General features: G+C 37.2%; 2 protein-coding genes and 1 long non-coding RNA gene across 3 annotated transcripts; 2 read left to right on the forward strand and 1 right to left on the reverse strand.

Annotated features, from left to right (window-relative positions):
* Positions 1-1,632: 1,632 nt before the first annotated feature.
* LOC136266344 (uncharacterized) lies at positions 1,633-10,500 on the reverse strand. The gene is made up of 8 exons (XM_066061366.1): positions 9,900-10,500; positions 9,624-9,847; positions 9,482-9,568; positions 8,863-9,002; positions 6,470-6,691; positions 6,127-6,408; positions 3,024-3,216; positions 1,633-2,216 (listed from the first exon to the last, which is right to left on the reverse strand). The coding sequence occupies exons 1-8, from the start codon at positions 10,125-10,127 to the stop codon at positions 1,739-1,741; spliced, it is 1,854 nt and encodes a 617-aa protein (XP_065917438.1). The 5' UTR covers positions 10,128-10,500; the 3' UTR covers positions 1,633-1,738.
* Positions 10,501-10,715: 215 nt separating this feature from the next.
* LOC136266353 (uncharacterized) lies at positions 10,716-12,785 on the forward strand. The gene is made up of 3 exons (XR_010706070.1): positions 10,716-10,872; positions 10,927-10,993; positions 12,421-12,785. It is a non-coding gene; the product is annotated as an uncharacterized lncRNA (long non-coding RNA).
* A 3,671-nt stretch (positions 12,786-16,456) lies between these two features.
* LOC136267480 (uncharacterized) lies at positions 16,457-22,647 on the forward strand. Its single transcript, XM_066062645.1, has 19 exons — positions 16,457-16,526; positions 16,581-16,643; positions 16,706-16,768; positions 16,841-16,885; positions 16,952-17,014; positions 17,065-17,121; positions 17,184-17,246; positions 17,307-17,369; positions 17,432-17,491; positions 17,554-17,616; positions 17,678-17,731; positions 17,794-17,856; positions 17,919-17,972; positions 18,035-18,097; positions 18,150-18,212; positions 18,514-18,576; positions 18,629-18,682; positions 18,735-18,794; positions 22,378-22,647. The coding sequence occupies exons 1-19, from the start codon at positions 16,457-16,459 to the stop codon at positions 22,581-22,583; spliced, it is 1,290 nt and encodes a 429-aa protein (XP_065918717.1). The 3' UTR covers positions 22,584-22,647.
* The last annotated feature ends 4,310 nt before the right edge of the window (positions 22,648-26,957 follow it).

Below are 26,957 nucleotides of genomic sequence, written 5' to 3' on the forward strand. Positions count from 1 at the left end.
ACAAAGCATAGGTGCAATTACGTGTTAAAAACATACAATGCAGAAGAACGGTTAATTTTTCTATACTTATGGAGGAGACATCCTTAAAATGATTCATTTTTTAGTAGTATATAGGGACCAAATTAAGTATAATATCAAAAATTCTAACAAAACAGTCATGCATAATGAACATCTAATAGCAATTTCATCAACTATATAATTGCAGTGGAAACAATTTCTTGCTTTTATTATCTTTTTGTTCCCACCATCCTGTCACGTCAAATCTAAACTTTTCATAAAGACCTAGTCTATAAAAACCGGGCATGTGGGTACACATATATCAGATGCATGGCTTACCTTTGTGGCACAGCCACCAGACATTTTACCCTCTAATAAGAATGTAGATGGCTTTTTAAGTCAGTTTACAGAATGTATAATATGTTATTCTACATGATCTTATAATCCTATTATGTGGAGTTATAGTTGTAGTTACAGTACATGGAGTTCCAATCCACGTATAATCCTATTACATATGTGAGCTGAGTTACATGTGACTCTGCCAACATGGTCAACTATATTATGCATTTTAATACCTTTCAAGATTCCAAACCAAACTTATGTACATGTATGCTTGCAATAAGTGCACAATAGAAATGTCAGATGTACCAGTACCTTGCATTAGTTTTTATGTTGCATCATTATAACACGTCATACTCAGTATTAATTTATGTATTTGCTGTCTAACTATGGACTTTACCTGCAATTACATCACAAGTGTAAAATTGGCTGCCATAGTTGTGGATGTGCTTAACAATTTGTATGGGCAACTATGGGAATTGGACAATTATATATGTCTCAGAAGATATCAAGCTCTAACCGACAGGTATGGCTATATGTAGAGACACTGTAATCCAAACAATTTTCGAAAGATACTTAAATGTATTCCCAAGATCCCTAGTGCCTGCTACTATCGTTAATATTTTATGCTAAATCGATTTACACATCAAACATGTATGGATCAAACTTTTCTTCTGTACCAGTAGTTATATTAGTGATCTGAGTTACACATGACTACTGTAGTTTAATACCTTTCAGGCCAAACAAGATTCCAAAGCAATCATTAATGCTGTAACTGTATTCAGTCCTCTAGGATATTATCAAGAGTTAACTTGTGATGCTATACTTTAAATCTTTGCTTCCAAATTGTTACTAAATCCAATGCTAGAAAGAGTATTTTTAAAAATTACTTGAAGGCATACCTCCAGACCCTGGATAGCCATGGAGCTTGCTCTACTAGCATGCTTAGTATGCTTTGCACATGCATCCACTGTATTAGTATCAACCAGTTAGATACCCCATTAAATTTTGCTCCAGTTAGCACTCCTCCTAGGGTCTGCCCTTGAATGTATACTTCATAAATTTGGGCTCTGATTACATGACTCCAACATGATGTATATACAATTTCTACACAACAGTTTCTGAAAAAAAAAGTTAAGTGCACAGCTGATAATATGCATAAGCACAGTAAATCTGTATGGACACTCGATAAACAAGCTATATAATACTGAGTACTTATAGTTGATTTATTATGATCCTTGTTCACCAAGCTTTGCATGTATGTCTACCATATTGAACTCTAGTTCTCTACAACCATTGTAATCATAATTTATGAATTGGTGTCATACTGCACATGTATACAATTTCATAAATAAATACACTGTCATACAAACACTACCAAATAATTACACTACTAATCACATCAATTGTCAGTTGTCTTTGGCTTTGGAGCCACAACTCTTAATTCATTGGCATAGCAATAAGAAATATATTTGTTGCGACGCTTTATCATTCGGTGTAAAAAGAAATGAAAATGTGTCTTTGGCATGCCACAAAGTATCTTCTTAAAGCGGCTCAACCATGCAAATGTTTGCTCACATGCCATCGTATTCAAATCTGGTTTAGCTTTTCGTAGGTTTTCTGAGCTATACTTCTGTTTACAGGAAGCATCACGATGATTTTTCATATGGAAATCATCAATAACTTTGTTCACATCTAACCAAATATATTTCAAGTCATTTGGTAGTGGTAGTGGTAAGCGAGAAACTCGCAAATTATTGAGATGACACATATTATCATAAGATATGGTCAGTGTTTTCCAAGCATCTCGACCTTTAGTTCCAAACTGGCACACTAGCCACATCACCACTAACATGAAAACTTGAGCTGGACCCTCCGACCTACAAACAAAATAACAGTAACTATGTAATATGTGACCAGATTTGTAAAAAGAACACCTTTTCCACACATTGACATGTCAGTAAACAACTGCTACTTCTCTGCACTGGCGGTATGAAAATAAAGTAGGTTTAATCATGGAAAATAGAAAACAAATTTCAGCATTGATACAAAAGTTACAAAGTTTTAAAGTTCACAAAATGGGTCAAATTGTATGTGGGAAAGTAGTACCTTTTTGCAAATACGGTCACATTTTATACAATAACAGCATTTTGACAGCTACCATGTGTGTACAAAGTATCAAGGGATGATAACCCCCATGTTACGCCTCTGGTGCTGTAGTAATGTTTTAATAGGATTCCCCGCAAAAGTGATATGCACCACTAAAATGTTTTGTCTAAATACCCCTTGGAATTAAAATAAGCAAGAAAGGTCACCAACTTAGTATATCTAAATCATATGCAGCTCTACAACAAGAAAAGATGACAACCCGGATTTTCCTCTGCCTGTTTGATCAATGATCCTAAGTTAGAGGCTCATAGATGCAACAAACGGCCACCATTTCAGGCCACAATGAGTGGCATGTACCCATTCTAGTTACAAAGAGTGTCTGTCTTCTGTGTTTTGCCTTTCTTCTTGCATAGATACCTGCCCTACCAGCAGGACCATCTAGCACATTCTAAAATAATGTCCTTCTACTAAATAATTATGTACAGTAGCACAGAATTATAGTGAATCACAACATTCCAGTTATTGAAGTTCTGTGATGTGCATGCTTACTGTATGTGTTAGAATTTTTTTAATCTTACCTGTACAATGGTTGCCATCTTTCTATATGGCCTCCAGCACCAACACAAAACCATGTTCCTCTTGTCCACTTCTGTAGTGTGCCAGGTTTTTCTCCTGTGTCCTTGTTACATGTAGTTTTTGTTGCTGTCACTTCTTCAGTCTGGTCCACTGCTTTGGCAAATTCAGCATAGCGTTTAATACCAGAATCAGTTCCTGGATATTAAATTAATTTTATAATACATTTGGCCATTTAAGGCTACACATGGTATATCATAGTGCATTGACAGGTGTATTCACAGGTGTATTCACACACTATACTCATTATCATGTATAGGGAATTGAGGCACACACTAGCATTAATGATATTTTATAAATATTTATCCTAAAAGTGATTGGCAGAGCAGCAAGGTAAACCACAAATTCCTACATTGTATTTTGACCTTTATTTGAAAAATGTTTTAACAAGCAAGAAAGTGAAGTCTGTAAATTGGAATTTAGGGTTTATTTAGCCACTTCAATAATTGCTTCTTTTTTGTTGCCTTTCAGGGTCAGATGTGTAGCTACTTGTATGGGCATCTAAGGCAGCTGCCTCACCAAATTTTGGGTGGTTCAGTAAATTGACAAACTAAATAATCTGTCATTTTATATTTATTCAAAATTTTCATAAACTTTTAATGAGCTATGCTATCTAGTTTACCCGAGATAATGCTGAGGGAAGACCTCAGAAGTAATTCCAGATAGGCTCAGAGGTTTTAAGTTGTCATACAAGATCAATATACCCTAATAGAGCAGTCTGTCTCATCAATTTAAAAAATTCTGGCTACATCCTTATTTTAGTTTTTCATTCCTTTTTAATGATTGTTCTAATAGAATGACTGCTAAAGTCGTGTTATGGCAACTGCTTCACTAGGGTGTATCATTCTTATGTAATAATCTGGATTAAACTCTCTATTGAAGCATGATTAATATTTGACAGCTTTCGTCATAAATTTTAAATTCACTGAAGCCAAGCAATTTATATAGCTAGAGTTGTACCTTCTGCATATGTATAATTTTAATCTAGGTATCTCAATAATTATCTACACTATTATCATGTGTACCTGGTTGACGGAAACTGGTTAATTTGTTGTATGGCTTAACCCATACAGGAAGACGGAGAAAGCCAGGAACAAAAATAGTATCAGACCTAAAATTTACTTTGCTTTCAACTAAGAGTAAATTACTGGGACTCGATGTAAATATGGAAATTATGTCACGTGTCATTTAGCTTCTAGTCTTTCAACTGCTATACTTACCTAGATTCCAAAATCAACTTATGTAGTTTTGTATAATTTTAATATTTCAAATTCAAGAATGCCTCAAGTGAAAACTTGTTGATGGTTGTGATAAGTGATAGATGGTTGTATTCAGTTTTTTATTTGAAATGGTTTTGTTATTGAGGATTTGACTATATTTGTTTTGACTGCTATTAATGCTTTAAAAATCCTACCATCTTTTAATGTTGGTGCAAAAGCAACTATATGGGGTTGCAGATCCCATGCTGAAAATTTTTAAAAATCCATGGGAAAAGTTGTGGCATAGAGATTTTTAATAATTTTAGTATCAATTTGAATTCTAAAACTTCTACAGCTTCTAGGGGTGCAACATAGGTGCAACTCCCAGACTCATTTGAAATTTATTTATTTACAGCTATATATATATATATATAACAATGTTCATGCTGTCCCACCTGTATGTCTGGTCTAGAATTGCCAGTGTTTGACATCATGAGTTGTATAAACAATGCTAATTTACACAGTACATTTAAGTCAACAGAACAGAATGATTATGTTATTGACATGCATAGGATAGACCTGTCCAGCCCACAACAAATATGCTTGCAGCACCTTTGCAAATGGTGGGATGCCTGTTTCACACATTACAGCTCAGTCTAAAGCATTCCAGAACATCATTTACATGTAGTACTTTGTCAATAGCAAGTTATCTTGTTTATCGGCAAGTTACATTACTTAATGCTTTGTCACCTACCCACCAACCCTACTACTTCAGTCAAAAGAAAAAACCCAACCTTTCAGTGATTGACAACTGACATGGGATCCCAGTTTGGAGGGGCACAGTGTTTATTGCTTAAATTAACAGTAATTCTCAAGGAGATGACGATCTCTCAAGGGGAGCAATTTTAATAAAGATATTGCTGCAGCAACATCATCCCACCTCCTTTGCCTAAGAGATTTCACATGCCCCAGTGAAGTCCTGGGTTTGTCCAATTTATCACCAAGTTAGCTTAATTACATAAGCCATAACCATGCAATAGTTTTACTGACCTGCCTAGGATGCATGTGAGATTGTGATGCTTGCGTGGATGATGTCATTTGGGTCAGGGGCTAAAATAGCTACTTTTTACAACTAGCCCAACTCGAAACCAGAGGGAGAGAGAGGCGCTATATTACACAGAGGCATAACCAGAAGGTGTGTGTGTTTTACAACTACAACAAAAAGTACTGGTAGCAGGGGTCTGGGGGCCCAGCTGTTGAAAGACTTTGAGCATTTTTATAGTACAAAAGTCAACTTGTTTCGACTTTTTATTTTATTGAGGATGTGCCAAACACATGCACCCTAGTGCATGATCATTATATGTGAGTCTATTAATTTCATTCTAATACTGCAGACTACAGTATGTAGTATGTGTAAACTCACCCCTATATGATAGATGCAGGTCAGGTTTGGTACACGGTTTATATAAACTGTTAATACAATAAACTTGAATGATTTGGTTGAAAATAGTTATTTTGAGATTGGGTATTTTTAAAGTGAAATGTTATTTACAGTAAACTTTAATGATCTGTGCTAATTTTGCCTCACATGTACATTTTACAACTAGTCTATTCATCATTTACAACTAGCCAAAGGTCAGTTATAACTAGCTTTTTGGCCACAAATAGACCCCTTTTTTGCGGTACTCACATGTGGCTAGTATATGAAGGTGATGAACTATATGTAAATAAGGAAAGGAGTAGTAAGTCTAGTGAAAAGTAATAATGTTCAAGCATGTATGCAAGAAACTACCAATGTATCATGAAGAGTTTAATAACAAAAACTAAAGACAACATTACAATGACATACCCTGACATATTGCAGCTGATTGAACTGATACACCAACATTCCCTGAAAAACATTGAACATGTTTTTTGAAGTTGAGATATTCTTTTAACGTCACAGGAACACCTTTCTTCTTCATCACCTCAGAGTGCTCAGAGCAAAAGGCATTTCCAGGTAGAGGTCCATTGGAGCATGTTTTAACATAATTTAGATTGTTGGAAAATGCATCTTCGCTTTTATCAACATCAAACGTGCACACAGGGTAGTGCAATTTATTTCCATCAATGGCCCACAATTCTCCACATCCTACAGTTGAAAAATATGTGCTATATACATTAAACCAAATACATACTGATATATTTCTGACCTCGTTTTTTGCATTCATCAGAGCAATTTTCATGTTTATAAACTGAATTGGCCCTTTTTATGTCTACTTCTTCCATGTAATTTTCTTGGGCTTGGGGTCCACTGAAAATATAACTATGGTGATTCTCTTCAGACAATTCTTTTTCGATTTGATGTGTCCACCAAGCACTTGCTACACTCTTGCGGTGCAGAAGCTGACTAGTCTGTTGCTCTTGGGAGTTATCTGAACATATGTTAAAAGGTTACAAATTGAAGAATGACTGAAAGTAAGTGCAATATAACAATAAGATGGAAGTTATAGAGTCCTATGAAAATCGTAGGATATATTCATTAATGTAAGTACATATGTGATGTAGTGGTGACAAAACCTAGAGGGTCTATTGCCTAGTGTGTGGTTGGAACTATATAATCTATATACATATACTGTATGCCACGCATATTTCACTATATCTTCTTACATACGTATGCTAGAGTATCCACCATACATATCTAAATTTGATACGTTTACAACCATTTCACACAGTTTTTTTAATCGATGCTCACTGCATGTATCAGGAAAGCTCAATTTTATAGTGGCAAGAGTGGGTGGAAGGATGGTATGACATTTTACAAAGCATAAAAATTAAAGCACCATTTTGGGAATCGGTATGGATAAGCCAAGTTATGAGCCAATTAGTACTCAAAACCAGCAACTCAATATTTAACACCGTGAAACTGTACAGCCACACAGCCATCTCTTAGTTGACATATAAGTCCCAGGCAAAGGGAGACCTCACACATTGAACTTATTACTTTATATATATTATTATTAAAATGCGACCGGGCCTGCAAAACACAGAGCGTGTGGCCACATAAAATTTGTCCACTTTTTATAACTTTGCTGACTCATAATTTCTTCTGTCATTTGGCTATGGCTAAGCAATGTTCATCACTTATTGTGAATTTAACTGGTCATGTAATGCAAGTTACAGAATGAAAATATTCTCTTCCAGCACTGAGATATGTTTTGTTCTGTGATGAGATTAGTGCATGCCAACATGCCCAATTTTCGCAGGTCCGGTCAGATATTTTATTTCATGTATTCATTTTGTAAAGCATGACGGTAAATTCTACACATACATTAAGCTCCAACTGTTTTGGAGATATATAGACCAGTATAATTGTCCTTTCAATTTTATTTCACAGGGTTCCATTATAATATTTTATTAACAGAGGATGTCCAAAATTTCTAGGGAATGCTTTCAGACCTTTAGAATGCCTGTTCCTACTGGATCATTGTCAATGTCGCAGAACTCACACTACTGTCTCCAAGACTGAGCCAGTTGACCAAGCTGCTCACATCTGTCAACAACACAGCAGCACCAATCAACCGATTTTTGTCCACGTTGCTACCCCAACTGCTATACTATTCCGGACAACTGCTGCAGCTTAACTGACCATGCAACTGGCCCCAGCCAACCAGGCTGCAGTTGGCCACGGTTTACAGCCAACTCACATCACCAACTGGTTACTTGACTGACTCAACCTACTGTATGATTATAGTTTTCAACTGTAGTTGTGAAGTAAGAACCAATCTCCTAGGCTTAACTTTGTCATTGTCACAGCAGCTTCTTCGCATCTGCATCGTTCACTACTCACTCAGTGGTGGGGAGTACTGTGGCAACCAGCTACCAGGTATTAGCATTTGCTTACATCAAGAAGCCATTGAAGCCTATATCTTCACATTATAGACCCAAATTTCTAGTAATGGTTCTGGTTTTCACAATGAGTTCCAGTGAAAATCTATATACCCCAGGAACTTGAGAGTTTGAAGTGAGGACCTGTTAAGTACACCAGTCTGCATTGATTGGGTTTTGCTGAAACATACACTGTATTTGCTATGTGAGGTAGCTCAAATCAGGCAAAATGTTTCATGCTGATCAAAATGGCACAAAATGGACCACCACTGTAAGTCACCTTATACGTACTGTAGTTAAACAACACAGATGCATACTGGTGCTGTTAATTTTCACTGAACAACTGATTAAATGATTGGAGATCATTGAAACTCTAATAATCGATAATACTAATTGATAATTGGCTTCCAAAAGTTTTACTGAAATGCACACCTATATTTGAAATTTTGAGTAGCTGTAAGAGCATGCTGAACAAGCTTATCACGATAAACTTAGCAAATCAGGTCTCAGCTATTTCATGTTTTTATCAATAAAGAATAGTTTAGCATACTCTGGCACAGATTTACTGTTTAAGAATTGCACCTTGATAGTAAGTATTTAATTGTACCGATTAACTGATTACGAACAATTATTTATGACCAATTAATTGGAGATACATTCCGTAGCTGCACAGCGCCAATGTACAAACAAATCATGTTACTATACTGTGTTAACATACCTACTGCATTTGCTCTCAAGTTTACACTGTTGTATTTCTTCAGAAAATACTTTAAATTAATATAATTGTAGTTATTGGTTTCCCTCATCCACTCATTGTATACTTCTGCAGATCCTTCAAAGCTTGTCCAGCAATGATGCCTGCATAATAATACAGTGTGCATTAAATTGTGCTAGCAATAATGAACTGCAGAAGCTACAATACTTCACATACAATTCAAATTTTCCAATCACATTTTTATACTGTACATATACAAAAGATTAAACTTTGGTTGGTTTTAAAGTATAGTCATGAAATAGCTACGTACTGTGAAATAATGTGACACATATTAAAGTTCATTTTGTGGAATACTAGTAAATTCATTGGTAAGTTTAAGGCTCTGTTTGCTTAAATATACCGCACATAATCATACTTGTTTAAAATATACAAGCGCACATTTGCACATTTGAGCTAGAGAACACAGCACACAAGCTAAGACAATTCACATATGATTTTTGAATAACACTGTATTGCCATAGTCAGCAAATTTACATGCAGGATTAACATAGCATGTGGACCCATAAACTAGCTACATAACCAGTGAAAGGTAGAATTTGTAATGTACAGCTTGATAACTTACCCAGCTGAAGCCCATTTTTCACACAGAGCTCTTTCGATATAGCAAACATTAGATGCTTTTACCAGGTCATTTTCATTGTCATAAAATCTGTATGAAACATGCACAATCAACTATCTAGCATCATGATAGCTCACACTCTAACCTGTATCCGCCAAAAGTATCTCCACCAAATGAGTCGTACCTGTAGTTGATACCACATGACTTACATCTTAAAATAATCTTCTGGGCTGGGACAGGGCCACTAATCATATAACAGATGACAGTAATTGGATTGTGGTTGATATGCAGTGTTGATGAGCATTGCAGACATTCAGTACACTTAGGGCCAAGAAACTTGTTAACTGGTTTACCAAGTTTCATTGTTGCCTATAAAAGATTCATATCTGACATTTATTTAAAAGCACAAACTGATACTTACCTCCCACAGGATTCTTTCTGATGGCTTTCCACAAAGTTCTTTGGTGACAGATGGAAATGCATCAGCTTCTGCTAACAACTGGTTGATAGTAGAGACTTCATAACTAGTTGAAAAAATTGAATTCATTATGGTGCAAATGAGAGCAGCTCTGTGATGCTTGTAGGTTGTCGGCACATGTTGTGAAAGCTGAATGAGCAAAGTTGCTTGATCAAATTGTCCATTTTCCATTGAACCCAGTAGAAGCTTTTCTGAGAAATGGAAATAAAAATGTAATGATGTCTCCTGGCCTTACTGGTATTTATATAACTTATAATTAATCAGATCTGTGATGTCAACGGGCCAGGCAGAGGAGACTAGACACACATCAAAACCCTTACATAATGACAAAGTGATCATGAGTAGCAATTTCCTATGAGCAAACCACGGACAGTAGTGATGGTTTACACAGTTCTTATTGTTTTTCTTTTAGCTTATAGCTTTACACTGAACTTTTTCAATAAAGGATAAAATTAGCAACAAACAATTTAATTATATTTAAGCCTAAATGATGAAAATTAAAGGCTTTATGATTATTGCTAGTAAGCAGTTGGCTTTTGCAGTAATATCTGAGCTAAACCATCAGCATGCATTAGCATGCAGGTATTCCATGAGCTAAAACTGTATAATTACCTTGCTAGTTACAGACCCATGCTATAATGTACATAGATTAACACTATTCTATCATGTAGGATGCATATCTTCACTGTTTAATTGCAGTGCATAGTAATGAGTTAAACACAAAACCTAATGGTGTATGTTGTGATTTATATACCAGTGTATGAGCAAGAACATAAGCTAATCTATCCCAGAACAGCACATGGGACAAATACAAAGTAGATCAATATGTCTTTTTGTCCAACTCAGCATTGCCTGTGCTGATAAATTGTGGATACAAATGCTGGTTGATATGGGTGGGATTGATATATCGTTTGAGGTTAACACACTGGTACGTAAACACACTAAAGTTATTGTGGTTTGTTTTTTTCAGGAATGTAGCTCACCAATATGTTTTGAGGGCTCCATGCCAGGGCTGAAAACTGTAGGCCAAAACGTTGGTAGGTAAAACTGTAGTATAAAGGTGCTATCAAGAGAATGAGGAACTTCTTGATATGGGAATGGGTCATATAAGTAAAAGGTATTCTCTCTACAGTTAAGTGGTGAACATTATGAAATATTCATGGGTGAACATTATGAAATATTCATGAGTGTCCAGATCAAGCACCAAACTATTGACAAGAACTTAGCTCTATTTTTCCATAAATCTTTTCCTAAACCATGTTCTATACACTTACCAGGGCTTATTGAATTATAGCCTATAGCCTACGTCTGCTAAAGTAAACTAGCTAGCTAGCTACTGTTTAATCCATTGAATAGAATAGGCAAAGTTGTAACTCAGTGCTAGAATGGACAAAAACGGTGTAACAAAACATATTGAAAAGAAAAGGTGCAACTAAAAGGCTAGCCAAAACAACAAAAAAAAACATTTATTACCTGGGATTTGACCGACATATAATTTTACTTGTCAGATCTGTGTACTACCATCATGCTAATATGTGAAATGTGGTTAACTTCACTGTAAAAATTGTTTATGAATTCGAACGCATGAGTAGGTTGAACGAAATATAATTGTGGCTTATAGGATGAATTTATGCTGCACACTGTTGGGTGTGAATGACGAACAACAGCAGTTAGAAGCTTCATTTAAACATCAAGTTGTTCCTGTGCTAGGCTGTTGCACTTGAGGAGTCAAGCTATTTACAAACTGCATGGTTGAATGCAGAGAAAATCCTGAATCCCAGGCTATGTGGCTCCGGCAAGTAGCGGGATGTCAAGCATGATCACCACCTGGAAGTCTGCATGTGCTCATCACAGTTTTCAGTACATGTTTCTGACTCCCTGCTTTACAGGCTGAGTGAAGCCTCGGCAGGCAGCTTGATTACTGTGACTTGTTTCTTGTCCCGACCACGTCACCCTTTATCTGGATTACATCACCTTAAATTTTGATAACCTTTTAAGATTATAAAGAACTGTTGATAGGTGTTGAATAAGGTGAAGGTGGTGTTGATACACTCCACAGTGATTTTGAGTACCAAATAAAAATGACTCAAGCTCTAGCATGGCTGGATTGGCTGGGAGTGCCTCAGACACTGTCTTTGGGCAGCATTGTCAAACTTCAAAAGGTATCCAAAATCTAATTGCTTTAGATAACAGTTTAAGGGTGCTCTGTACAGTCCACTTATATGGCTTCCCATGAAATTTAATTTGTTCTATAACTTTCCGTACTTTTTTACTGGATACAAGCTAACACTAGTACACAGTTTAGTCCAAACCCAACTGCTAAATTTGCTTTAGAACATGAGTTACAGTTTTTCCCTTTATACTAGAACTAGTCCTACAGTTTATGCACAAGAGCCTTGATACTTTTACGATACACTATGCTAAACAGCACAAACCATTGTGCGTTTTTATTTTTGTCTTTTAGCTTCTCATTCATCACATATTTATCTTTCGGGTTGACACTCCCAGAAATCCTTTTCTTTACTTCCATGTTATTCATCATCTGGACTTGCTATTTAAAAATGGCAAACGTTCTTCTTTGGCAACATTACTAAAGTAGCTTGTGTGAAAAGTTCATGTCCATTGGATTAGAAATGATGGAGTAGTTCTAATTTAAGTGAGAGGGTGTAGAATAGCAAGATGCGTGCTCTTGTTGCTATGGGATACCTAATTTATGGGTACTAAAATGTGTCAACATGTCACAGACTAATTAAGTGACCATAATATTTCTTTTAGTGCAAAACAGACTATGTCTTGGGAAGCCTTGTACAAACTGTACAGAGCACCCTTAACATGATTATTCTCTTGAATCTTCCTATACACTCTGTTACACAATTTTCTATAATGAAATGGCCATAAAGTTCACCAAAGCTCAACTCTGTGATGACACTATATCACAAATTTCAGAGTACTATTTATGTAGAGAATTGCATTGCATGGTTTTATGAAAACGTGTGTAATATTTGGGTTTTGCCATTCTATTATAAAGATCTCCCCGTAGAAGTGATTAGATCCCCTTTCCCATAAGGTGATAAGTCCCATACTCCGAGTTTATTAAACCTATTGTACGTATATACAACAGATTCTACAGCAAACAGTAAAAAATTATTTTGTATCATTTTATATTTTAATTACAGCCACAGTTTTGTCAGCAATCACCACATTCAGAGTCTTAGAACTTTCATTGGTAGTGCTGAGAGGAATCACCATGGTCTCTGTTACGCAAAGATAAATGATGACCTTTGGAGTCTGTATATCTTCGAGCTTGTACAGGCTGGAAGGCAAACATCTAGTTGGTCTATTAAGACCCTAGTTACTTGTCTTGGTAGGCAACCAGCTTCCTCTACATGGGTACTGGGACCAGATATCCAAGTCAATAGCTCAGGAGACTTGATTCCATTGGAAGACCAGAAATACTATTGGTTTGTATTTAGTTACCAATGCTGTATGACTAGCTCTGTATGAATAGTCAAAAAATATAATTTTAGAAGAGGTTTTCAAATAGCCATTCACATATAGAACTCATGAAATCATAATAAAATATGACTGTGAATGTGACTGTATATCAATCACATGGCTGTGTTTTGACACCAGAAATATTACCTATAAAACAGCTTGCTTTTAATGCATATCTGCCTGTAAATGATTGTGAACAATTTTCATTGTTTTAAATGTTTGAAGTATCTTTTAAAATTGCACTATATGCTTTCCTCAGTACTTCACTAAACACAAAAATTCCTATTAATTCAAGCACACCAATATAAGGGATTTTCAAAAATTTGGTAACAAATGTCAACATTGCATTTTAACTATCGTGTTATAGGTTAAAGCTTATTTGTATACTGATCATGATGATATAACATGAATAAATGTTTTATTTAGAATACAGCTTATACATGTTCTGACAGTAAAAACCAAGTGCTCTTTTTGCAGGTATTCTGGGTACTGTCATCATGGGACACAACTTCAAGAACTAAAAATTGAATTACCCCTTGGTACCAACTCTCTCGTTCAACTAATAACTGCTGAAAAAGAAGGCCTATCCAACAATTTTATCAGCTCATTCATTGCACATGCAGGAAGCCTAGTAGTTTTTCATTCAGAAGCTCTGAAAGAGGTACAAGATGATTGTCCGATTATTCTTTGCTACAGCAAACATTCTGGAACAGGTATATAAAATAATTTCACTACAATGAATTGTATGCAGATAGCTATGCATATAAGCAAGCATGTTTATCGTGCTTAAAATATATCAAAATTACTAACTTATATTTTTGTATGTTTTAAGGGAAATCTACAACAGCTAAGAATATTTTGGGTACCTTTGGAGCTGCTCAACATGTATTCTCGGCAAGGTCGAGTACTGCCAGCATAGTTAACCATGCATCAATTTCAACGATACCTGTGGGTAAGTTTAGCTAACTTTGTGTACGGTAACAATCGGTATTCTGAGTACGTATATATAAATAGTGGTAGACGACATCAACAGTACAAAGAAGTTTGAAGAATTGACGGTAGAACTATTCAATGATTTTTCAACAACTACTATGCAAGGGGGGGAAACAAAGCACAAAGCAGGGATTATAGTCACTGCGAATACTGCATTTGCTGAAACACAAAGGTTAGCTCTAGTTTCACAATGTGTACAAGAACATGTATATATGCACGACCAGTAAAGAGATACCACCATGTATGTATGCATGCCTATGATCTACCACCAGAGTATGGCATACCCATATTTTTTTTTGTAGAAAAGCTCAAAGGATTGTCCATGTTCCTTTTTTCGAACCTTTGTCAATCCATGACGAAGCGAGGCAAATTGAAATTGAAGACAGCTACAATGACTACCGGAAAGCAGCTTCCAGTGCAATAGGCTATATTATAAGTATAAGAGATCGCCTATTGTCATCAAGGAACAGGAGATACATCGGTGAATTGTTGCTCCCTTTTATTTCAGTGCATTTAAGCAATGTCCACCATCGGACAAAGAAAGGCTATGCCCTTGTCCTTTTAGCAACGAAACTGGTAAGCGTGTTCTAACAGGTATTACAAACATTCAGCTTTGCAATTCTAGCTTTGCGATGAAATAGGAGGTGTTATAACATTTGAAGAAATTCTAGACTTTTTTGTGAAGAAATGGGCCCCCATTGTCAATGACCTACACAGTGCAACATCAGCAAAATTAATGATGTTGAAGAAGTGCTATGGGAGGTGCTTGAAGTTATTAGGGAACTTCCAACAAATGAAGTGAGAAAGCTGCAGATATGTATTATATTATCATTACGTGTATATATTTATAGGTAATACAGATGGTTCTTTCAAATACCTTCAAGAGGAAGACTAAAACATTATGTGTATCAATATATTGTCCAGTACTTAGAGAGCACCTAAATACCAAAGCAAAGAAACGACTTGAGGAAATCAAAGATGCTGTCAAACAAATGGGTGGGGAAAGCAACGGTGGATGCCAGTTTCTGAAATCCGGATGCAAGGACACCCGTTGTACCAGCAACAACACTTCCACTTGCAAAGGCGTGTTGCAAATACCCCGAACAAACATATCTGAACGATTACTAAGGCTGTTAGACTCAGGTACGTGATAAATTTTTCATGAATTGGTAATACATGTAGTATGTGTAATGTAACAATATACAGTATGCTACCCACACAAAGAACATCCTGGAGTTGAAGAAGAAACTGATACACCACAAATCACTGGTAGTATGTCTACCCAGCAAGTCACCATAGCTGAGTTGCTAGGTGATCCTAGGTCTGACACAGAAGGTAAGGTTGATGCACACTCACGTCATACTATACAATGTATGAATAGTAGTAATGAACCCTGTAACTCTATAACAGTAACATGACACACCTGTACTTATGTAGAACTAACAATTTAACACATAGTTTTAATTCTGATTGTTGCTAGATCCAGAACAATTTTTGGATAATATGGATTGGGATGATCTAGGTAATGTTAGTGCAAGTATTATAAGTCTTGCATATAATTCTTTTGTAGAGAATGATGGTGACTCACTTGGTAAGCTCAATTAACCATATGCTTTATGGTTAGATAATATATACTTGGACAACCTGGAGTGACATTAAGTTGTGCATAACAATCTAAGAATCTGTATGGAAGTGTTAAACTCTTTGGTTGTCTATCAGTAGGGAATATAACTATTTCAATTTAAACAGCTGTCTAATTGCTGCTTATGTTTTATTCAGTGTCAACAACTCTGCTAGCTGCCCCAGTAACTTTGGTGCCACCAATAGTTCCATCCACTAGTGGTAAGATGACTTTATTTTTGCATACACAGCTTTCTAACTGTTACCGCTCGTGTTTTACTCAGGGTCGACAACTCTGTCAGCTGCCCCAGTAACTTTGGTGCCATCGTTAGTTCCATCTGCTAGTGGTAATATGACTCTGTATTTGCAAATGCACAACTTTCTATCTGCTAATGCTTGTGTTTTATTCAGTGTCCACAATTCTGCCAGCTGTCCCAGTAACTTTGGTGCCACCTACTAGTGGTAAGATGACTTCATATTTGTATACTTTCTATTTGCTGCTCGTGTTTTGCTCAGGGTCAACAACTCTATCAGCTGCCCCAGTAACTTTGGTGCCACCATTAGTTCCATCTACTAGTGGTAAGATGACTTTGTATTTGCATACACAGCTTTCTAACTGCTACTGCTCGTGTTTTATTCAGTGTCAACAATTCTGCCAGCTGCCCCAGTAACTTTGGTGCCACCAATATTTCCATCCACTAGTGGTAAGATGACTTCATATTTGTATACTTTCTATCTGCTGGTCATGTTTTACTCTGTGTCAACAATTCTGCCAGCTGCCCCAGTAACTTTGGTGCCACCATTAGTTCCATCTACTAGTGGTAAGATGACTTTTTATTTGCATACACAGCTTTCTAACTGCTACTGCATGATCATGTTTTATTCAGTGTCAACAACTCTGCCAGCTGTCCCAGTAACTTTAGTGCCACCAACAGTTCTATCTAGCAGTGGTAAGATGATTTAATATTTGTCTATACAGCTTCCTAACTTCTGCTGCTAGTGTTATACTCAGTGTCGACAACTATGTCAACTGTCCTGGTGCCACCATCTACTAGTGGTAAGATGACTTTGTATTTGCATACACAGCTTTCTAACTGCTACTGCTCATATTTTATGCAGTGTCAACAATTCTGCCAGCTGTCTCAGTAACTTTGGTGCCAACAATAGTTCCATCCACTAGTGGTAAGATGATTTCATACATGTATTTGTATACTTTCTATCTGCTGCTCGTGTTTTACTCAGGGTCAACAACTCTGTCAGCTGCCCCAGTAACTTCGGCGCCACCATTAGTTTCATCTACTAGTGGTAAGATGACTTTGTATTTGCATACACAGTTTTCTAACTGCTGTTGTCCATGTTTTATCCAGTGACAACTCTGTCAGATGTCCCAGTAACTTTGATGCCACCAATATCTCCATCTACAAGTGGTACTATGATTTAATATTTGTATGTAAAGTTTTCTAACTGCTATTGCTCGTGTTTTATTCAGTGTCAACAACTCTGCCAGCTGTCTCAGTAACTTTGGTGCCATCAACAGTTCTATCTAGCAGTGGTAAGATGATTTAGTATTTGTCTACACAGCTTCCTAACTTCTGCTGCTGTATTTTACTCAGTGTCAACAACTATGCCTACTGTCTTGGTTCCGCCAATAGTTTCATCTACTAGTGGTAAGATGATTTTATATTTGCATACACAGCTTTCTAACTGCTACTGCTTGTGCTTTATTCAGGGTCGACAATTCTGCCATATGTCCCAGTAACTCTGACACCACCAATATCTCCATCTACTAGTGGTAAGATGATTTAATATTTATATGAACAACTCTCTAACTGTTACTGCTTGTGTTTTATTCAGGGTCGACAATTCTGCCAGTAACTTTGGTGCAACCTACAGTTCTATCTACTAGTGGTAAGATGATTTAATATTTGTCTACACAGCTTTCTATCTGTTACTGCTTTTATTTTATTCAGGGTCGACAACTCTGCCAGCTGTCCCAGTAACTTTAGTGCCACCAACAGTTCTATCTACTAGTGGTAAGACAATTGGATACAGCTTTCTAACTGCTACTGCTTGTGTTTTATTCAGGGTCGACAATTCTGCCAGCTGTCCCAGTAACTTTGATGCCACCAATACTTCCATCTACTAGTGGTAAGATGATTTAATATTTGTGACCCAGTCTGCAAAAAGGGCTCCTACAGCCTTTCCAAATATCCAAGTTTAACAAATCATTACTTGTGCTCGACTTAACCTTTCACCTTGTAATTACATTCACAACTAGTGCTATGTTAGGAGTGTACACTGACCAAATTGTAGACTCGTATCTTATTCGCCAGCCAAGTTATGGGTTATGGTGTTTACATAGTTGAAAAGGCTATAAGAGTCCTTTTCACAGCCTGGGTCATGTTTGTATACACAGCTTTCTAACTGCTGCTGCTCATATTTTACTCAGTGTCGACAACTCTGCCCAATGTCCAAGTAACTTTGATGCCACCAACAGTTCCATCTACTAGTGGTAAGATGATTCAATATTGCTTTCTAGCTGTTACTGCTTGTGTTTTACTCAGTGTCGACAACTCTGCCAAATGTCCCAGTAACATTGATGCCTCCATCTACAAGTGGTAAGATGATCTTATACTTTTGTAGACAGTCTCCTGTTTATATTTTATACAGTGTCAACAACTGTACTGGCTGCATCAGTTTCAGTAGCACCCACAATTCAATCAGCCAGTGGTAAACTTATAGTTTATAAGTATATAGCATGGTATCGTGGTGCACAGCTGTATCATTAATATAATCAACACAAAAATACTGACCTGTCTTATCTTACAGTTTGGTAGTCCTCTATATTAGGGACTGGAAATATACAGGGTATTTATGTGGTCTATTAAAAATATTAACAACAAAAAATAAACCAATCTTGATTTTCTTTGCCGTACTACTGGGTAGGTGTCATAGCCGAAATAAAGGCTATCAAAATGCTTCTCAATCTTTCCAATATGTTTTGAATATTAAAGATTACATTGTATCTCACTACCTTTCTGATGCATTGATAAACTGGCTAAATTATATCTCTTAAAAAATATTTACAGAAACTTTCCAAACTTTGTTAAAGATAGATCTGTGCATTTTAGGATTGTCTTTCCTTTTGTCCTTCAATGCCCATCAGTCAGGCACATAATTGTCACAGTACATACCTTCTGATTTTCAGCAATTATACTTTCATTGATTTTGTGGTATTGATGTGGGTGGTCTGTGTAAATAGACCTGCCTATAGCATTGATACAATCATATGCTAAATTCCAAAAAAGCAATGTGCAGCAAATAACATTGACTATGTAATAATAATGTTATTGTATAGTCTATGCAAAACTCAAGTATTATTTATCCGTCCAACAAATCAAATTGAAAATGTTACATTAGTAAATACCAGGGAATAATGCGTACTGTTTAGTAAAAAAAGGACATATTAATTATTTCCTTTGTACATTAGCAAAAATTATGGGTGGATTAAGGGGGGGGGGGGGGGGGAGGGCTAAGCCCTTTCCTAATTTCTGTCACCCTAATAGAACAGTCAGGCACAAATGCTTCTGAAATACCCAATCTCCTGACACTATATTTTCAACTGGGGGTTTACTACCGACATAAATTTTGGACAACCCAACTTTGACAACATCGATATCCTCCTTTGAGCACCACACAGTGCAATGAAACATGACACTCAAGATATATTTGTGCTATATCTTTTGTTGAATGCAATGTATCTTAATATAGAGTGTGTTAACCACCTGGGCAGACCAGGGCAGTCACTGTTATGTCAGCTGTGGTCTTGGGTTTACATTACAGGTAGCCATAAATAGCATGTGTTGAAGTTACGCAGTAGATCAAGCTTAGAAAGTGTGGTTTCAATAAAGTTCTATTGTTCTCCACTACGTCAGAGAGAGCTTGCTCATAATGATTTTCTAAGCTGTTCAGACTCCCTCCTAACTCATCACAGCTTCCTTTAAAACAAATATGATATATGATTAACAGATTAAAGTGATGATGCAATAAACCACTGAATATCAATGAATATTAATAACTTCCCTATATGGTTTAGAGGTTAAAAGTGTTTGTGGATGGCTTAAATCACTAGTGTCACACCCTTCAGTGCTTATAAACTCTTGATATTATGTCCCCGTATACATACAAAATTTTGAGATTGCTTGAATTTTTATTCCTAGAAAATAACAAAAAAAAACAGGATTTAGACTATGCTGTACAATAGAAAAATCACCCATAGTATCAGCAAGAACACATTCGGGGCGATTATGTGTGCTCCTGGTATCACCAATTCTCAAAAATAAAACCACGAAAATGCTGAATTACCAATCTGTGAAAATGACACACTCTATATATACATACGGTATACCTGTACTATTAGTTACACAGCAACATTCAGGTTGCATCTCCTAGCCTGTATGTAGGGTCTATGATCAACACTTCTATCAGGTCACTGTTCAGCTCACCCCCCCCTCCCATTATATTTCACAAAATACCTGTTTACCTACCTATCCAACATCTGGAAGAGTAAACATGTGGCAAGACATGTGTGGCTTTAGTTTGTATTGTTTACCATTGTCAAGCCACAATATACTTCAAACTTTGTGCCTAAGGCCCCTAATAGCTGCCAGGTATAGGATAAAAGCCAGTTAAATCCCAGCGGCGGATCTAAATGGGTTTCGGTAGTTTCGACCGAAACCCCCTTTCAAAAGCCTACTTAGGTGGCACCACCCATTGCATTAAGTACAGATCGATATACTTAAATAGTGCAGTCAGCTAACTACTATAATAGAGCAATCAGAACAGCAACTTAGCCACAAATTCAGTTACGTAGCTAGCTTGTTTACTCACAATTTAAGTAACTCAAAACTGTTCTAAATTTCAATCTCAGAAATCTCAGAAACTCTAAAGTTTTCTTGAGCCATGTCCTTCGATACTTCATTATTTTTAAACAATTATTTTACGTTCAGAAATCCCCTTTAAAAAATCTTAGATCCGCCACTGAATCCCACCAGCACTCATAGGATATTTTCTTAGTTATAACACCTCAGCCTCATTGCACTCAGCTTTGGTTAATAATGATATTCTACTTGTGGTTATAGGTTTAACTATAACTGAAGAATCTGTTAAAGAATCTACACATATCTTCTAGATTAACAACATGTGACTATTAAAAATCCTTTGGTCATTCATATTAAAAGCTTGAATTATGTCTTTTTTCACTCTTGTTTTTAGAGTCATGTTTCAATTCTTGAACACTGCTACAATACTGCAGTTTCTATTCTCTTTACTGAAAAAAAAATATGGCAATGATAGCTCATGCATAAATTAAAATTCATTTTTGTTATACTACAATAAAATCACTGCCTTGGACAAATCACAGAAACTTCACACACATTCAAAGCATGACTATCTCTCATTAGACAATGGTATGCAGTGTTTCCTTTGATGTGTGTTAGTGTATTATTCACAAAGACATTTGGTAGCAGGTCTCTTATTGGTAAGAGACGTGGCCTTGTTTACAACCACAGTGAGACCCATAATAATACAATTAGCTGTTGTGGACACTTTATATTTTGCACATTTGCACACACCAAGCGATTGTGAACACAATTGTAAAGAAGAGATCACACTAAGGTACGCTTGCTTTCTGTTGGCTGAATCAATCATCGTGGTAGCAGGCTAATAACTAAGCCATATAATTCAGTGGTTATAGCATACACAGCCATATGGTAGCCATTCATCAATCTGTAATACTAGCTAGCTTGTCTGGCATTCCCATTCACTACCATTCTCCCCACATCCCAGACACTTCAAGCCTAAATCAGTACAAACTTTATCAAGTAAAACTTTCCAATAGCACTTTATGGTTTTGCCTTACAATGTTGCGAATACCCTAGCACTAGAACCGTGACTAAAACACTTTGGTAATCACAATATGAACACTCTGTACTAGCTCACTGTCTGCTTGCCATTGTCCACTTATACACTCGTAGTGGTCTCTTCACGAATTTAAAAAAATCCACTGGTGACATAAATAATTATCTCAGCTATGCCTTGGTAATTATTGACATCATCTCAGGTTTTTAAATTGTCTAAAACACCTACTACGAGTGTCTAACTATTACTTGGACGCTGTGTCTAATCTCCACTTTGAATATAATTATGATTAATCTATGTTTATGGTTTAACTGTACTCTATGTTATGTGCTACATGAAATTCACTGATTTTGTGTGCTAATGTGAAACTGGATCGTCTAATATTCTAATGTAGGCTCTTCAAAAAGGAAAAAGAAGAGAGGCAAAGTTGAGCCATCAAAGGATATTTGTCCTCCGGATTATTGCAAACGTAAAGGAAAGAAGCTTGCAATGATGTGCTGCAATGGTTGCGACCAGTGGTTTCACTGTGTCTGCCTGTCTACAACAATACGAGAAGCACAAAAGCTTCCATCATGGTACTGCCCTATGTGCAAACAATAATAGTTATAACAGTTAATAGTTATTTGTTTGTATTTTGCTAATCAAGTATGGTCTGCATTAAACATAGAATAACTGTACCGGATAGTTTGTTCTTACCTGGCCTGGGGAGAATAGCACTTAGCGGTCAACAATATTCATACTGTTTTAAACTCACTTTCCAGATCTCAAAGGGTTTCAAATACTTAACAAAATAAGGGTATGTAAATGGAAAGCCTTACAAATTATTAAACAGTATTGATAAAACATCTGTGTATCAGGATTTGTATTTATAAAACAGTTGATATCTATCTGCATAGTGCATGATAAGCCAATTGAAATGTAGATTTTAACCATGTTGATATCATTTACCAGACATTCTTAAAGTAGTTTAGGTATCCCCATGCAATACATGCAAGTAGCATAGTCCATGTTGTATTGTAAATATACAATGGATTAATCATATGCTCAGTGTGCTTTATTTGGAGGAAATGAGAATTTATGCTGGTACTATGAACCAGTGTTTAATCTAGGGTTGTTAGGAGGGGAAGTTTTCCCCTCAGTTTCCCCCTCTAAAATTGGAGTGACAACTACCCAGGGGCACTGTTTATATACAAAATGATGTCAGAAGTGCTCCCAGGTTGATTTTTAGATACCGAGTTTAAATAACTAAATTATCCTTGGCACGCATTGGACAAGTGTAAAAATGTTGTTAGTTTTGGTCTATTTTTCAGACATGTTAGTCTGTAGTGGCCATTGAACTCCAAAAATGATGGGCAGTGTGTGTTAACTTGGACACCCCCAAAGTTCCTAACCCCCCCCCCCCCCCCCCCAACAGAGAACTGTCCTAGATTAAACAGTGCTATGAACAATACATGAAAGTGCATTGCATGGGTGATTTTTTTCTCAGAACCAAATCCATTCAGCTACTAAGAATATTATAATCGTACAATCAATTATGCATGCAGTTAAAAATCACACCAACATCAAAACATCTTAACTACTTATACTCTCAAATTATAAAGGTCTCCATCCTTTACCAAGCTATAACAGCTTGTACAGTATGAGAAACAAATGTTACTGCCATTCTTTTCTGCCAGTAGAATAAGCACTGTACTATCCTGTCCTCCCTTCCCCCCCCCCCCCTAATTAAGCTCCCTAACAATGCTTCTAGATTCACCCCTGCATACTTGTCAAGCATTGATATAGCTTCTTCAAACGTAACACATGCTTTGATATGATTATCATGAAGAGCAGAATTAAATTCTTCTAAAATCTTGTAACAACCACAGCTTGGCTGATATCATTCTCTTCTTTTGTCTTGCATTGAATAATATGATGCTTTAATTCAATCCAGAAGTACAGCGCATTTCAAACTGAAGCAACAACATTTGTGCTCTTAAGTAAATCTGTTAAGATAACTTTATCAGTGCATAAACATACAGAAAGACTGCGATGCCTGGTTATGGCCAGTTTACCGTTGTTGTTATTTCCTAACTTGCTCTAGTATTGCCATCAATTAAAAATAAGAATTATATAGTCAGTTGTATCATGAGTGCCTGGTGGCCTGGGGTCAAATGGGAAAACAGTCTATCTAGCTGTATAATGAAAGAATCCTTGTTGCTAGTAAGGGAAGCAAATTCTTGTCTCTCTTAGTGGTGTTCAGACTGTTGTGAAACTTTTGAGCTCTACAGTCCCTTCCCATTACTCCTGCACAATCCTTCTGCAGGTTGTTATCTCAGGATTTTCCTGCATCAACACAGAGTACATGAGTGGTGCTCAGACATCCCAGTGGGCAGCAATAAGCATGTTTAGCATGGCTTTGCTGTACAACAACAGTTTCTTAAAATTTCATAAAGCTTGAATAGTTTCTTTCCTTAAGCACATGATGTTACTTGCCATAAAATAATTAAATGGCCATTGTCTTCTTCCTCGATCACTTTAATTTGGTTTACTCGCCACCAATCTGAGAACTTGTGTAAGCCTGTTTAGTGCCTGCCTGATACCATTGCAAATTTTTGTTATGGATTTCTAAAGTGACATGCATAAAACCTTTTTACCAGGCAGCACTGAAAATATCAAGTGTACAATAGTGATTGGGGTGGAACACTGTGGTCAATGCACTATATTCTCTAGCAAAACCCCACACAGTGTAACCAAAACCTATAATACTGGAATATATTATAAACTACATATGGAATATAAATCACAAGGGTTACTAGTCTGGTCTGTTACATCAAAATTTGACAAAAATCGTGATACGCTGGTCCAAAGCACCAAACTTGGTACAATTACTCCTAAGCATACATGAAGTGATGCCAGAAGGGGTGCCACCCCAGATTTTACCTTTGGTGACCTTTACAGCCATTTTTTGCCTAAAATTGGTCGTTTTTGCGTTTATCTCCCTTAGGAAATCACTGCATGGAATTAAACTTACAGATCTTACTTAAAGAAACAGTTTGGTCTTTGTTTGGAGTCAATAGCATGGTTAAGCACTATATCAGTCCTGCTAATTGGTCCGCCCACGCATTTAATTAAATAATAGAAAAGAGTTCATTTTCATGTTTTACTAGTAATGGTTCAAGTGTAATGTTAGATAGGCATGTATTTCCCACTACCCAAACTTTAGTGGTTTCCTGCTGCTATGGGAACCTATTAATATGACCTATTAGCTTTATCCACAAATACATCACGAGCATTAAAATGGCATCTGTATTGGGAGACTTCAATATTTTCGATTACAGACGCCTATGGAAACAAAAACTTTGATCGATCATATCTTAACCGGGAAAGAAGATATCGAGCTCTAACAAACAGGTATGGTTATAGATTAGTGGTTAATTACATTTGACACCTAGTTCTCATCAGATACCATGATACAGCTGTTTAATTAATATAATTAGCTTTTGTGATTGTGCAATAATCTAGTCTACTTTAAAATTAATAAGCAATAAGGTGTTGATGCCTCACGCCCCTCATAAAAGATGCATTAAAATGCTCAAGATTTGTTACCACCTGAGGGTTGTGTATTGTAAGTTATTTTTGATAGACAGAGCTCCTTCTGAAAAACCCTGGCTACAAACATAATTGAAAAAGGATTGCCAGTCAGGAAACAAAGACATATCCAAAGTTACATTAGACACCTAGCTACAATCAGATACAATGGCACAGCTGTTTAATTATCTTTGTGATTGTGCTCTAATGTAGTCTACTTTAAAATTAATAAGCAATAAGGTGCAGATGCCCAGGTGTGAATATTATAAAAGCATTTCATGTTGCCTGCTGTTACCCTCTGTTGCCTGCTGTTACCCACTGTTGCCTGCTGTTACCCACTGTTGCCTGCTGTTACCCACTGTTGCCTGGTGTTACCCACTGTTGCCTGCTGTTACTCACTGTTACCTGGTGTTACCCTCTGTTGCCTGCTGTTACCCACTGTTGCCTGCTGTTACCCACTATTGCCTGGTGTTACCCACTGTTGCCTGCTGTTACCCACTGTTGCCTGCTGTTACCCACTGTTGCCTGCTGTTACCCACTGTTGCCTGCTGTTACCCACTGTTACCCACTGTTGCCTGCTGTTACCCACTGTTGCCTGGTGTTACCCTCTGTTGCCTGCTGTTACCCTCTGTTGCCTGCTGTTACCCACTGTTGCCTGCTGTTACCCACTGTTGCCTGCTGTTACCCACTGCTGCCTGGTGTTACCCTCTGTTGCCTGCTGTTACCCTCTGTTGCCTGCTGTTACCCTCTGTTGCCTGCTGTTACCCACTGTTGCCTGCTGTTGCCTGCTGTTACCCACTGTTGCCTGCTGTTACCCTCTGTTGCCTGCTGTTACCCAGTGTTGCCTGCTGTTACCCACTGTTGCCTGCTGTTACCCAGTGTTGCCTGCTGTTACCCTCTGTTTCCTGCTGTTACCCACTGTTGCCTGCTGTTACCCACTGTTGCCTGGTGTTACACACTGTTGCCTGGTGTTACCCACTGTTGCCTGGTGTTACCCACTGTTGCCTGCTGTTACCCAGTGTTGCCTGCTGTTACCCACTGTTGCCTGCTGTTACCCACTGTTGCCTGGTGTTACTCTCTGTTTCCTGCTGTTACCCACTGTTGCCTGCTGTTACCCACTGTTGCCTGCTGTTACCCACTGTTGCCTGGTGTTACCCACTGTTGCCTGCTGTTACCCACTGTTGCCTGCTGTTACCCACTGTTGCCTGCTGTTACCCACTGTTGCCTGCTGTTACCCACTGTTGCCTGGTGTTACCCTCTGTTGCCTGCTGTTACCCACTGTTGCCTGCTGTTACCCTCTGTTGCCTGCTGTTACCCACTGTTGCCTGGTGTTACCCTCTGTTGCCTGCTGTTACCCTCTGTTGCCTGCTGTTACCCACTGTTGCCTGTTGTTACCCTCTGTTG

Source organism: Dysidea avara, chromosome 9 (genome assembly GCF_963678975.1).
Source record: "Dysidea avara chromosome 9, odDysAvar1.4, whole genome shotgun sequence".
In the NCBI taxonomy this organism is placed as follows: Eukaryota; Metazoa; Porifera; class Demospongiae; order Dictyoceratida; family Dysideidae; genus Dysidea; species Dysidea avara.

Bases quoted from the DNA above. Each gene is read 5' to 3' on its own strand.
- LOC136266344 (XM_066061366.1), bottom strand. From the start codon at position 10,127: ATGGAAAATGGACAATTTGATCAAGCAACTTTGCTCATTCAGCTTTCA. The intron at 9,003-9,481 runs GTAAGTTATCAA...ATTATTATGCAG, and splicing joins GAAAAATGGGCTTCAGCTGG to GCATCATTGCTGGACAAGCT. The intron at 6,409-6,469 runs GTCAGAAATATA...TTTCAACTGTAG, and splicing joins TGATGAATGCAAAAAACGAG to GATGTGGAGAATTGTGGGCC.
- LOC136267480 (XM_066062645.1), top strand. From the start codon at position 16,457: ATGCTTGTGTTTTATTCAGTGTCCACAATTCTGCCAGCTGTCCCAGTA. The intron at 16,769-16,840 runs GTAAGATGACTT...CAATTCTGCCAG, and splicing joins AATATTTCCATCCACTAGTG to CTGCCCCAGTAACTTTGGTG. The intron at 18,795-22,377 runs GTAAACTTATAG...ATTCTAATGTAG, and splicing joins CACAATTCAATCAGCCAGTG to GCTCTTCAAAAAGGAAAAAG.